Raw genomic sequence first — 13,505 nt, forward strand, 5'->3', positions numbered from 1 at the left:
TCAGGACCCCACCTTGATGTTTCGGGACCCCGCTTTGGGTCCTGACCTCCACTTTGGGAAACACTGGTCTAAACAACCTCAGAACAACAACTAACAATAATCATGATTACACAAAGCACAGTAAGATTCCATATTCTTGTCCAACAGGTCATTTAGTTTGGCAGACTTTTTAAATTAATGTTAGAAATTGCAGAGAAACAGTRTCAATGCTGAGAGCTAATACATGCTAAAGTAGATAAAACTAAGATTAAARCTAAAAGAAGCTAAACTTTAGCTGAAAGATTACAAAAGCAGAACACTAGCAAAAGCAAAAAGAAGCAAAACACYAGCTGAAAGCAGCTATAGGGCAGGTAAAACTAGCAAAACGACAGCTAAAATGTAATAGTAGCAAAGAGCTAGCAAAAAAACAAATTATCACACMGCTAGCTCAAAGAATATATGAAAGCCTTTAAAAGCAAAAGACTGGYAATAGCTAAAAAATGCAAAACACTAGCTAACAGCAACTAAAGGGCAGCTAAAAGTAGCAAAAGGACAGCTAAAATTTAATAGAAGAAAGGGGTTAGCTAAAATTAAAAGTATCAAAGTCTAACTCAAAGAATCAAAACTATATGAAAGTTCACAATGGCAGTAGACTAGCAATAACTAAAAGAAGCAAAACAGTAGCTAAAAGCAGCTAAAGGACAGCCGAAACTTTATAGTAGCAAAGGGCTAGCTAAGAACAAAATATCACACGGCTAGCTCAAAGAATCYATGAAAGCCTATAAAAGCAAAAGACTGGCAATAGCTAAAAAAAACAACAAAAAACTAGCTAACAGCAACTAAAGGGTAGCTAAAGCAGCAAAAGGACAGCTAAAACTTTATAGTAGCAAAGGGCTAGCTAAAAATCAAAAGTATCAAAAAGACAAATCAGCTTGTAAAAGCTGACAATTACTAATAGCAAAACAGCAAACTAGCTAACGGCAACAATAAGGCAGCTAAAAGCAGCAAAACGAACAGCTAAAATTTACTTGTTGCAAATGCAGAGCTAAAAAAGTATCAAAAGGCTAGCTCAAAGAATCAAATCTAAAAGAAAGCCTGTAAAACCAAAAGGTTAGCAATAGCCAAAGGAAGATAATGTRCAGCTAATCATAGCAAGACAGCTAAAATTTAATAGTAGCAATGGGCTAGCTACAAACCTAAAGTAGCAAAACTGTAGCTAAAAGCTAAAGGTTTTAACAAGCTAGTTAAAAGAAGCTAAACAGTTACCTATGTTTGTGTGTGAATTTAGGAGATTTTTGTTTAATTATATTGGGAAAATATTTTATAATATAATTGGTGGTTGCTGACTCAGCGTTTACACAAAGTATTTTAAATCACAGTTAGGACAGTTTTTTGTTTCCTCATGTGTTTTTTGTGTTTATCGGTTCCCTCAGCGAGGCCCAGGGCCACGACAATCCCGTGTTCCTCGGCAGTTCGCCACAAGTTAAGACCCGGACCGTGTCTCAGATCATGACCAGGCAGTCCTCTGAAACTGGACGCCACTTGCTGTCGGACCCGGGAACACCCCTGTCCCCCGCACACGGAGATGTTTTCTTCCCATCTGAAGGTAGGATACGAGAGGATACCCGTGATCCGATGATATACAAGATTCAAATTTCATAACGGCCCGTTACAATCTGTTTTATAACCACTTACACCCGTATCTGCTGCGTATCACAGATTTATACGGTCATTTAAAAGGGTAAACAGAAGCAGCAGCTCGTTGCAGCACTTCCTGTTTTGAAAAATTAAGATCCTAAATAAGACATTGACAACCAAAACTACACCGGAGTTATTAATAATTAACTGAAACTAACGAAATAACGAAAACTGAAATTGAAAAAACATTTTACTTAACCGAAATAAATACAAACTGTAATGTAATGAAAAAAAGATAACTGAAACTGTATTTTATTTTTACAAACTAACTGAAATAAAGGATAGAATAACCTTCGTTTTAGTGTTTGTGAATTTATTTTTGCCATGTAGACTGATTAAGCTGGTTTTTTTAATCGATACGTTTCACATAAACTGCAGCCAGCTTACGGCCCCTCATGTTCTGTAATGTCAAACAGATACCACTCGACCAAACATTTTGCCTCCCAAAACAGAAACAAAAAGCTAAAAAAATGGAAAATCAACAWTGGCCCCATTTTACATATCGGGCCGATACGATATTCTAAAAAATGACCAAAAACAGGTCAGCTTTTCAGCCTCCATTTTCCGGTGGATGTCCGAGACAAAACAGTCGACCGCTGCGGGCAGTCCTCCGGTCCTTGAAACCGCCTTTCAGACAACGCCAATTTCTGTCGTCGCATTAAAAGCAGAAACACGGAATAATGCCAGAAAAGTCTGCGTGTATGGTCGTAAATAATGATTTAATTCTGAGCGACAAACAGACAGGACTCAATCAGGAAGCTCCGTCGGCCTGTCGCTGACACGTCAGCGGACACAGCCAATAATATACACCATGATAACATCATATGACGTGCTTATAACCAATCACAGATCGCCTAATGTNCAATAATATACACCATGATAACATCATATGACGTGCTTATAACCAATCACAGATCGCCTAATGTACTGTCCAGCCTATCACAGGGCTCCCAGCTCAAAGAGYSTCTTATCAAACAAGAGAGTTCAGTCCGTTGCGGAGTCCTGACGTCTGGACGAACAGATTAACATTGAACAGGTGAAACAGATAGATAATTAGTCCATAACAGTCGGTGATACCGATGTCAATACCGATATATCGTGCATCCCTACTAAGTAAAAAAAAAAACTAACAAATCCACTGTAAAACTAATTATAACTAACTGTAAGTCACAATGAAATAAAAACTAAACTATAATGAAAAAATAATTTTTATGTATTTTTATTTAGAAATTTATTCACTTCGTTTGTACAGAACAAAAAACATGCAATCAAAACAAAATCAAATAAAACGAAAGGCAGCAGCAGAATAAATCTTATATCTGCCCCTTTTTTATCCCCAGAATAAGTTCAAAATGAAAGTAAATTACAACAAAAATCAAAACAATTGAAAAATACACAAAAAACCAAAGCTAAACTTGAAACACCAACTCAAACAACAATTTGCATGAATCACTTATGCTTCTCCATGAAAAGAAAAATACTAAACAATTAAACTCTTGCTCTACTCATCGTCTTAGTTTAAAACTGTGGCATGAACTTCTGGAAAGTCCGACGTGTAAAACTGATGTATTCARTCAGGCCTCAGCTTTGTCTGAACACTCAAATGATCCAGCTGAATCCTTTAAAACACGTCTGTGGAGATCTGACGCAAATAAAAAGTGAAATCAGCCAAGGAACGAGTCATAACGAGCCGAAACAAAGCGTGGAATTAGAGAAGTTCGAACCGGACTTYGTTTCACCTTCATTTATTACTCAAGTTATGAGCGGAGATACTTGCAGCATCATGTATGTGTTACACAAAGACACAGGCCAGAGTTTCAAAACGCACACAGTTTGGTAAGCTGTGAAGCAATGGAGGAAAAAAACAACACAGATCATCATGTTTCTCAATAAATCGTGCAAAAATGCACATTTCCACACAAACCACTTTAACCAGGATTCATTACATTAAAGTTCSTGTGACATGCTTATCCTTCAGATACAAAAGAAAACTTTATTCTATTTAAGAAACTTGGTACACCACTCATTATTTTACCCGTTTGGACACATAACTGGCCTATTTTCTTTTGAACTTGGCTCAGCAAAAGGTAAACAGGAAGTGACATCAAAGGGGAACTCCTTTTAAGAAATATAACTCTCTGGTCTTTGTTTATTGAAACATTATTTGAACTCTGACTCTTTTTTTGATGACTCAAAATAATCTAAAACATCAGATTCCTCTCTACAGTCTCTGTTGAGCATTTTAGCTTAGCTCTGTTTTCATGCAGACATTCCCCTTTGACATCACTTCCTGTTACTTCACATGCAAATATCTCAACAATTGTTCGTCTGAGCAGCATAAAAATTATTTTGTAAAATGTCCTCAATAGCTGCGTTTCCATTGACCATGAAAATGTGCAAATTAGAATTTTGAAAATAAATTTGCTCAATGGAAACACGTCAATTTCGAAAAAAACAAACATTTTTCGACAAAATGTTTTTGCGCTAGGATGAGGTGGTTTTTCGGCCGTATCGAAATTGTTTTTTTTTTTGCAAAGCTGCAATAGAAACACTTTTTTCGCATCACGAGAGTCACGTGATCAACAACCAGCTGTTTCTACTGGTGAAAGACGATGATGAAGAAGATAACAGGAAGTAGAAGTAGTAGTAATATCACAGAAGTAGTATAAAATAGTAAACTCACCGACTACAATTTCCCAAAAACACAGCATACGTAGCCGCTCCCAAGTAGGGACTTGTCTCTGGAAAGCCTCGATAAAAGACGCCGACGTCTCCTCTGATGATGAGCGCTAGTGTCGTGGTAGCAACATGCTATGTGTTTACATCCATCGCCGCCATGTTTGTAATGACTTATCATGAGAACAAACGTATTCACGCGTGACTTTAATAGCATTTCTTACTTAATGGAAACAACAGTTGCGAAACTGTGTTTTTCGACTTTAACAGAATATCGACAAAGTTTTGCGCACATTTGTAATGGAAACACAGCTAGTGTTGTCCTTCCAAAAATGCATTTGTATTATTAAAAATCTTTTTCATGTCACAGACGCTTTAACACCAACAGCCTGAGTCAGAAAAGTGTTTTCTTATTTTCGTTATCAAATCCCGAGATGCCTCTGCAGACATTCCAGACATACTGGCATGGATTACCCAGTTTCCATCTGAGACGTCGGGAAAAGAGGAGAAATAAACTGTTTAAATGAAAGTAGCATTCCTTGAAGGCCTGCGTGTCTCCACTGTCAAACAGGCCTCAGGAGTTGGAGCTCACTCAGGTTTTAGCTCAGTATCTGTAAAACGGTTCGATTTAAAGTTTTTGTGTCCCGGCGCAGGACTCGTTTCCTCTCGTGGTCCACAGACGTTCAGTAGAAACAGCTGTTCTCTGTCTGAGGTTTCATGTTGTGGACAAAAAGCTGCACTTCATCTTTCCTCTCCGATCTGCAGCACAACTTCCTCGTCTTAAAACATGTTGCAACTCTGGCCCCAGGCCATTTTAGTTCTGCTTTTTGTTTTAAAAAAAACACATTTCCAGCAAAAACACGTCTCATTCGGTCTTTTCCTGTTCCAGTCACAAATAAACACAGAATTAGAGAAAAATTAGTTCCGTCATTTTTAAAGAGTCGTGATGGTAAACTTCCTGCTGTGTCTACGCTGTCACTCATCTGCGTTTCTTTTTCTGTTGCAGACCCCATCCCCGAGTCTCCAGACCTGCTGCAGATTTAAAACAAGAATAAAATCAGGTTCTTCACTCAAACAGCCGATCTGGAAACTGTCCTGCAGCTCTCCTCCTCTTCCTCGCCCTCTCACCAGCATCCTGTCCTCACCAGCTGCCTCTGAACAAACCGGACCGTCTCCCGCACGTTTCCTGGAGCTCAGGAGGAGGAAGAACTGCGCTCTTTTTGGATCCAGAAACTATTTCCGCCTGAAACAGCAGCTTGAGGCCAGAAACGGATTCAGGGATTCTAAGCACTGCTCATCAAGTCAAACTCAACAAACTTCGGTTTTTCTACATTTCCTCGTAGGTTTTGGTCGTTTACGTTGGTGAGAACTCAAACCGCCTAAAGATGCCAGTTTTTCCTGTCACTATAGAGCCTGTGCAGCGATGTCATCCAGACTGTTTAGCTAGTTAGCCTAGCATTAGCACACAAACATGAGCTTGAACATATTTGTATTAGTTGAAACGGGTTCAACTTTTGTTGCTGTGACATAGTGCTACAACCAATCAGAGAGGGTTTCATTGACTGACCAATGAGCAGAAAGTTTGCTACATAGTGCACTTAGCTACCACGTTCAACATTATTTTAGCTAACTTCTTAAAAAACATTACAATTTCATACGACACGTCACAAAGTGATTACTAAGATACATAAAAAACAGCTTGAGGAAATCTGTTAGCACCAGGGTGAAACAGTTTGGTACGTTTGTCCTCATAAAATCACATCTTAGTGTGTTTGTTTTTCAGTAACGTTAGCATCGTAAAATTTGTTTAATTTATACCGCGGTAATGCACACCATTCACCAATAAACGTTACAAGAAGCAGTAGAAGAACCAAGCAAATTTCTTGAAGACGAGCAACCCGAGAGTGCGATTTGCAACACCGCCGTCGCTATCGCGTCCCGTGTGTCGGAATTTACCCTGGTTGTGATAATGTTTGTCGGGTTTCACCCTGGTTGTGATGATATATGTCGGGTTTCACCCTGGCTGCAATGACATTTGTCTTTTGTCGGGTTTCACCCTGGTTGCGAAGAAGTTTGTCGGGCTTCACCCTGGTTGCGATGAAGTTTGTTAGGTTTTACCCTGGTTGCGATGACGTTTGTCGGGTTTCACCCTGGTTGCGATGACGTTTGTTGGGTTTCACCCTGGTTGCGATGACGTTTCTTGGGTTTCACCCTGGTTGCAATGAAGTTTGTCGGGTTTCACCCTGGTTGCGATGACTTTTCTTGGGTTTCACCCTGGTTGCGATGAACTTTGTTGGGTTTCACCCTGGTTGCGATGAACTTTGTTGGGTTTCACCCTGGTTGCGATGACGTTTGCCGGGTTTCACCCTGGTTGCGATGATGTTTCTTGGGTTTCACCCTGGTTGCGATGACGTTTCTTGGGTTTCACCCTGGTTGCGATGACGTTTCTTGGGTTTCACCCTGGTTGCGATGACGTTTGTCGGGTTTCACCCTGGTTGCGATGACGTTTGTCGGGTTTCACCCTGGTTGCGATGACGTTTGTCGGGTTTCACCCTGGTTGCGATGACTTTTGTCGGGTTTCACCCTGGTTGCGATGACTTTTGTCGGGTTTTACCCTGGTTGCAATGACATTTGTCGGGTTTCACCCTGGTTGCGATGACTTTTGTTGGGTTTCACCCTGGTTGCGATGAAGTTTGTCAGGTTTCACCCTGGCTGCGATGACGTTTGTTGTGCCCTATGTGTCGAGCCCATTGCGATTCAACATGTCAGCAGTCAGGGACGTGCAGGGGTGAGGGGTAGCCAGATCCCGAATAGAGTTGGTTTCAGGCAGTGGGGGGATCTGAGCTGAAATATTTTTGATGGACGGGGGGCTAATGACTGCTCTTCTCAGTTTCTCCCCTGCATGAMGCTCAAAGAAAATCTTCAGGTTTGAATTTTAAAGTCTTAGTTTTTGCCTCTAACTGAAATTTATTTTTAAATTACTCAACGTGTTCATTCTTTTGCAGTTTCGAGGCTACAGTTTAGCTGATTTTAGGGGTAAATCTCTGAGTTTAAACGGAAGCTCAGCGTCCAACATGTGGGATAAACGACTTGTTTTTGTTGCACGGGCTCTATCAGTCACCAATGATCATGAATGTAGCACTGAGCTTTTGGACTGTTACATTTCACCGGAGCCTCGATCYTTAGTAAAGTCCAAACATGTTCAAAGTGGCATTACGTTGCCTCTTGTAGAATGATTTTTTTAAATTTTGCTTTCTTTCCTGTTTTGTCTTTGCTACCTCAGATACAGTTTGCACCTTTTTTTCCAAAGACTCTTTCCTTCCTGTACCTTCAGCGCCGCACAGGACGCCTTAAAGGTGCTGAAAAACCTTTATCAACAACTGTTCTATTAGCTGTTGTTCTGTACAGAGTTTATTACAAATACATGTAGCCGTACAGGCATGAAAATAATAAAAAAAATCTTTAATTACTGCCATTACACTTTTATTTTAATTTTTTTTGTTTAAAGCTTATTGCTGTCAGGTTTGTGTGCAATGAGAAGGGAGAGAAAAAAAAGATTCAGCAAATTTGTAAAGAAGCTGGTTGAATATATTTATGTTTGAWGTGTGTCGCACTGGGTTTTATGTTCATGCACGTGTTTTTCTTTTCAAAGATTTATACTGATGTCTGTGTGACCGGATGGTTCTGTGAATGCGTATTTGATTTCAAATGAAATTACAGCTTTAAGGAATAATTTCTGATTGAGTTAAAACACGTTTATATTTTTTCACGCTCACTATAATCTGTTATTTTAATGTTTATATTGTAAAAAAAAGGGGGTAAAAATATATCAGAGACGTGTGTTTAGCTGTAAATCTAGCTTGTATAATAAAAGGAACTTTCCAACCTGAAAGTTTTCTGCCTCGTCTCTGACATCAGATCTCTGCAGACAGGAAATGATGAAATATTGAATTTACGCTTTAATCTGAGGTTATATTTGAACCCAAATGATATTATCTGCCAACATATGGCAGGCCATTTTTACATACAATTTGAAATCTGAAAACGAGTTCTGAGTAGGAGCAACTACATTCTGTCTGTCCTGAATGGTAATTACAGAAATCTCAAACATGATGAGTCAAAATTATATTTTTAATATCTGAATTAATAAACTGCACGAAGCCCCCCTGCTGCCACTGAGCCGTCCAAACAGTTACAAAGACATACAATAAATTATACGTGTTTCTTATTTCATGTTGAGCTGCAGAGATATAAAAAAAGGGTTTAAAACACCAGACTTGCAGTTTGATTTCAGACCAAAGAAAGCAGGACAAAATGCTATGAAAATCAGTGACACTTTGACTCAACAGAATAATTATTGAAAATAGCTTGAATATATTTTTGACGAGTCAAAATATTAGTTCAAGACAAAAAAAAGCTGTCTAGATGAACAAAAAAACAAACTCAAGAAAACTGTAATTCATTTAGAGACATCTTACTCCAGGGCTATTCAACTGGCGGCCCATGGGCCACATGACTTTCATCCGGCCCGGCAATGAGGCCCCCACCCCCACACACAAAAAATATATATTATTTGCATTTTCTCTTTATTTTAACTTAATTTAATATATATAAAAATTTAAATCACTTGTAAATTTTAAACTTATGTTTCAATAAAATAAAATAAATTAAAAGCGTAAAAGATAAAACTTGTTCTGATACATGCTGCAGTGTTTAACACCCCCTCCCCTGCCCCGGCCCCCAGTAGGATTTAGCTGATAGCCCCGTCTTTATCAAACACATTTCTAGATAGCTCTAAGTTAGTTTTGGTGAGTCTTTTTTTTATTTCAAGACATCTGCAGTTTAATTTGCACTAGTTTTAATCTAAATATCTAAAAAAAATACACTGAAGATATCCTCCAACCAGCCGGTCGAGGCAGATGGTCTCCTGTCCTGAGCCTGGTTCTGCTGGAGGTTTCTTCCTGATTAGCAGGGAGTTTTTCCTCTCCGTCGTTTGCTCAGGATGGGAGACTGTGATGAAGTGATTCAACACAAYCTGCTGCTTTCTTCTTTACATTGTTCTTTTTATCTACAGTGTCCTGAGACAACGTATGTTGGGACTTGGTGCTATATAAATAAACTGAATTGAATTGAATATCTTGAATAATGATGTCATTTAAGATAGCTTAAATTAGAATTATGACTATTTTGAACTTAAAGTGAGATATCTTAAATTAGGTATTAGATTTCATTTACTAACATGTCTAGTCAAAAGCATTTATAACAACTTTTTAAAGAAACCAGGATAATATGACAACATTTCATTTCCCTTTGGGATTAACAATGTATTATTGAATTGAACTGAATGAAATAATTTCAGTTATCTGTAATGTAAGTGCAGTGTTTTTATTTTAAAATAGCCTGCCGTACAAAGTGAGGGGGTGAATCCCTGTTAATTCCCAGCTCTCTCTCTGTCAGTGTATAAATATAATCTAGATCTTTGCTAAATAAATATATGAACGTCCTAAACTTTGGCAGCACAAGGACACGATGTGTTTACCAACCAGGGAGTCATCAAACAGAACAAGGTTGTTCCACTGGTTCATCCTTGAGACCGTGCTCTCCGGAGAGAAACGGCAGTGAAAAGAGAAAACAATCTGAGCATCACTCGTCTTCACAGGAGACAGGAAGCTAAACGAGATGAGGCGGTGTTTGCTGACGGGTCAGAGTCTACAGCTGTGCAGCCAGGATATTACTTAACTATGTGAATGCTTCCAGCTGAAAACTTCAGCTGAAAATATTTAATAGGAAAAGTGTTAATGTGAGCTCTCTTTGAAAAGCTGAAAGCAAACAAGCCCAACTTTGCAGAAAAACTGTAAAAAGGAGCACAAATCTAGCTGAAACCAGAAAAAATTTAAAAGCTAAAATAGCTGAACATAGCTGAAAACATCTGTAAGAAGCATGAATAGCACTAGTTAGCATAAAAAAGCAGAAAAACAGCAGAAAGAAGCAGATCTATAGTTAAAGTAGCATAAAATAGCTAAAATTAGCATAAAATAAGCTAAAGGTAGCAGCCACAATTTGAAATTAGCATCCATTTGAAATAGTTATAGTTGAAAAATAGCTAAAACTGAAAAAAAGCAGTAAAGAATTACATAAAAGTGATAACTAAAACAGCTGAAATTTTCAGTAACACAGCTAAAAAGTAGCTGGAAATGTTTTAATTAGTAGGGGTGTCCCGATCCGATATTGATATCGGATATCGGTCCGATATCAGCCAAAAAAAATGAGTATCGGATTTTATCGGCCTGCATAAAAAATGTCCGATATAAGCGCTCCGATATTAGCAGTCCGCTCCAGCAGTTCACTGACTCCGCTCCAGTGTTTCTATCCAGCAGCGCTTGGATCCAGCATGCAGCGCTCACGTGATCACAACAACATGCTGCGCTAACAAGTTAGCAAGAATGTCGGCAGAACTTTCTATTTTCATCAGAAACAGAGTTGAAGCTAAGTGCAAAGTTGTCACGCACAAGTTTTCCGTTGGGGCACAGAACCGTGAACGTTTTAAACCGGAGCGACAACTACTCTCCACCCTGGCAGCAGCTTTGCGGTTCGGCTCGGTTCAGCCTCGGTCCAAAAGTGTCTCCATGATTCCAACCGAGCAGAACCTCCTCTCACTCCGGTGGTTCTAGCGGGCAGAAGCGAGGACAGCATGCTTTTTACGGTTTTGACATCAGCAGAATGTTGCCCGTGGATTATCTCTGGGATTGATGAACAGAAGAAAGGAAGAGCGCAGATTTTGTGTTGGAATACGAGCGACACGATGAGAGCAGTGATAAAAACTGCTCCCTGCAGGAGAGAGAGGCTAATCTCCACATGATGCTCAGACTGTAGAAGGTATTAATAATTAACTGACTGATTCTTACTACTTATTTTTGCTCTTGTTTGTAGAGTGATGTTTAATCTATTCACACACTTGTTTTAGTGAAGATTAAGTGCAATGATCACGTTGTTTTGATTACAGTCAGTAAAACTGTAGATGTGGACTCTTAACTTTGAACAGACAATAATGTGGGCTTTTGTTTTGTCCCCACCTTCAGTTATTCCCACCATAAAGCAGCACAAGGCTGACAGATGGTAAAAAAAATAAATAACTGGAGTGATTTTGAATTATTTTACACTTTAAAAGTACATTTTGTTTTTATTATGTTATTTTTTCAGTGTATTGTAATTTATTTTATTTATTAAATTGTAGAATGTTCTTCAGTTTAAAATGTATGTGATCCATTGGTTAAAAATAAATGGGTCAGTTTTTCTCATACCTACTCTTTTTCACTGTTTGATCTGATCAAGACTTTTCTAAGATTTTACATTACAAAATAGGTAAAAKTGTGTGACTTGTACTGTTATGGTAACGGGTCAATATCGGTATTGGACAATTCTCAAAGTTGCAATATTGGTATCGTATCGGAAGTGAAAAAGTTGTATCGGGACATTCTTATTAATTAGCATTAGGAAGTATAAGGAGGCACAAGTTTGCTGAACTCAGTTGAAAACTTTTGTAATAGCTACAAAAAATGTGTATTTACCTTAGAAAAGCTAAGGTTTGCTAATAGCAGCTTATCAGCTAAAATTTCAGCAAATAGCTGAATATAGCAAAAAGCATCTGTAAGAAGCCTAAATAGCACAAAGTAGCAGAAAAAAGCACAAAAACGTAGAAAAAAGCAGAACAATAGCGGAAAAAAGGCTGAATTTTAGCTGAAATAGCAGAAAAAAAAGCTAAAATTTGTAAAAAAAAAAATAAAAAATTAGCTAAAATTAGCACAAGAAAGTGAAAACAAGCAGAACCAGAACAAAATGTGTGAGGTGTTGTAAAGATTTAGAAACATTTTAAAGGAGTTTAAGGATGTTGAAAACAGCTCCATTAATTTTCAACAGAAAAAAAAAGTGGCTAAAAAAGTTAAATTGCTAAAAAATTATAAATAGCTGAATTACCAGCACCCCTCACATGAACGAGCTGAACGTTTTGAATTTGTGGAACGAGTTAGACGCTGAAAACCGTACGGAAGAAAAAAGATCTCAGTAGTGTGATTGTGTCTGTATCAGCCGAAAGTCTCCCTCCAGCTTTAGCTGCTCCTTACCGACAGAGGCGGCGCGCCGTCGTCCTCCACGGTGACCACGAGGCGATAGTCCTGCTGGCGCTCGCGGTCGGGCGGCGCCGGTCGGGTCACGATCTCTCCGGTCATGCGGTCCATGCGGAACGTCATGTCCTCGTTCCCGGCGGTGATGTAGTAGAACAGCATGGCGTTGGAGCCGATGTCTCGGTCCGTGGCCACCACGCGCAGAACCGACGTGCCTCCGCCGACGTTCTGCAACATTTCATCCAGAATGATCACTCGCCGTCAGCCGTAGGATGAACAASACTTAAATATCAATAAAGTAACTAATAACACGATGACGTGGACACGTCCCTACCTCGTTAACGCTAACGTTGTAGCCCCTCGGGCTCTGAATGACAGGTGGGTTGTCGTTAACGTCCAGGATGTTGACAGTCAGAGAGTTATCTGTGTACCTGGGAGGTGAGCCGTTGTCAGTGGCTCGCACCTGCAACAACACAACCGATGGAAACCTCAATGAAACAAGACAAAGCTTAAATAAACATGTAGACTTTATTTATATACTTCAGCATTCTTTACCGTCAATGACTGGAAGCCTGGTACTGTCAGTGTAAAGTGCTGAATGACTTAAATATTTAGCTAGCCACCTAAATATTAAACTTAAATATTTAGCTAGCTACACTAAAATTTAACTTGCAACCTAAATATTTAGCTAGCTACCCAAATATTTAGGTTGCAACTTAAATTTTAGTGTAGCTAGCTAAATATTTAAGTTAAATATTTAGGTGGCTAGCTAAATATTTAATTTGCAACCTAAATATTTAGGTAGCTAGCTAAATATTTAAGTTAAATATTTAGGTGGCTAGCTAAATATTTAACTTAACTATTTAGCTAGCTACCGAAATATTTACCGGTAAGTTAAATATTTAGGTAGCTAGCTAAATATTTAAGTTAAATATTTAGGTGGCTAGCTAAATATTTAACTTAACTATTTAGCTAGCTACCTAAATATTTACCGGTAAGTTAAATATTTAGGTAGCTAGCTAAATATTTAGG

At 38.7% G+C, this 13,505-nt stretch overlaps 2 protein-coding genes across 2 annotated transcripts in view; one reads left to right on the forward strand and one right to left on the reverse strand.

The window, feature by feature from the left end:
- The window catches only part of vsir (V-set immunoregulatory receptor), a gene marked incomplete in the record, with an annotated part of 28,019 nt that extends 21,453 nt beyond the window's left edge, over window positions 1-6,566 (forward strand). Inside the window, 2 exon segments of the mRNA XM_014005463.1 lie at window positions 1,413-1,585; window positions 5,360-6,566. Coding sequence (XP_013860917.1) covers window positions 1,413-1,585; window positions 5,360-5,397 — 211 coding nt within the window.
- The window catches only part of cdh23 (cadherin-related 23), a gene marked incomplete at its 5' end in the record, with an annotated part of 152,643 nt that overhangs the window by 61,900 nt on the left and 77,238 nt on the right, over window positions 1-13,505 (reverse strand). Inside the window, 2 exon segments of the mRNA XM_014005461.1 lie at window positions 12,474-12,701; window positions 12,808-12,936. Coding sequence (XP_013860915.1) covers window positions 12,474-12,701; window positions 12,808-12,936 — 357 coding nt within the window.

This window comes from Austrofundulus limnaeus, unplaced genomic scaffold (genome assembly GCF_001266775.1).
Source record: "Austrofundulus limnaeus strain Quisiro unplaced genomic scaffold, Austrofundulus_limnaeus-1.0 Scaffold30, whole genome shotgun sequence".
In the NCBI taxonomy this organism is placed as follows: domain Eukaryota; kingdom Metazoa; phylum Chordata; class Actinopteri; order Cyprinodontiformes; family Rivulidae; genus Austrofundulus; species Austrofundulus limnaeus.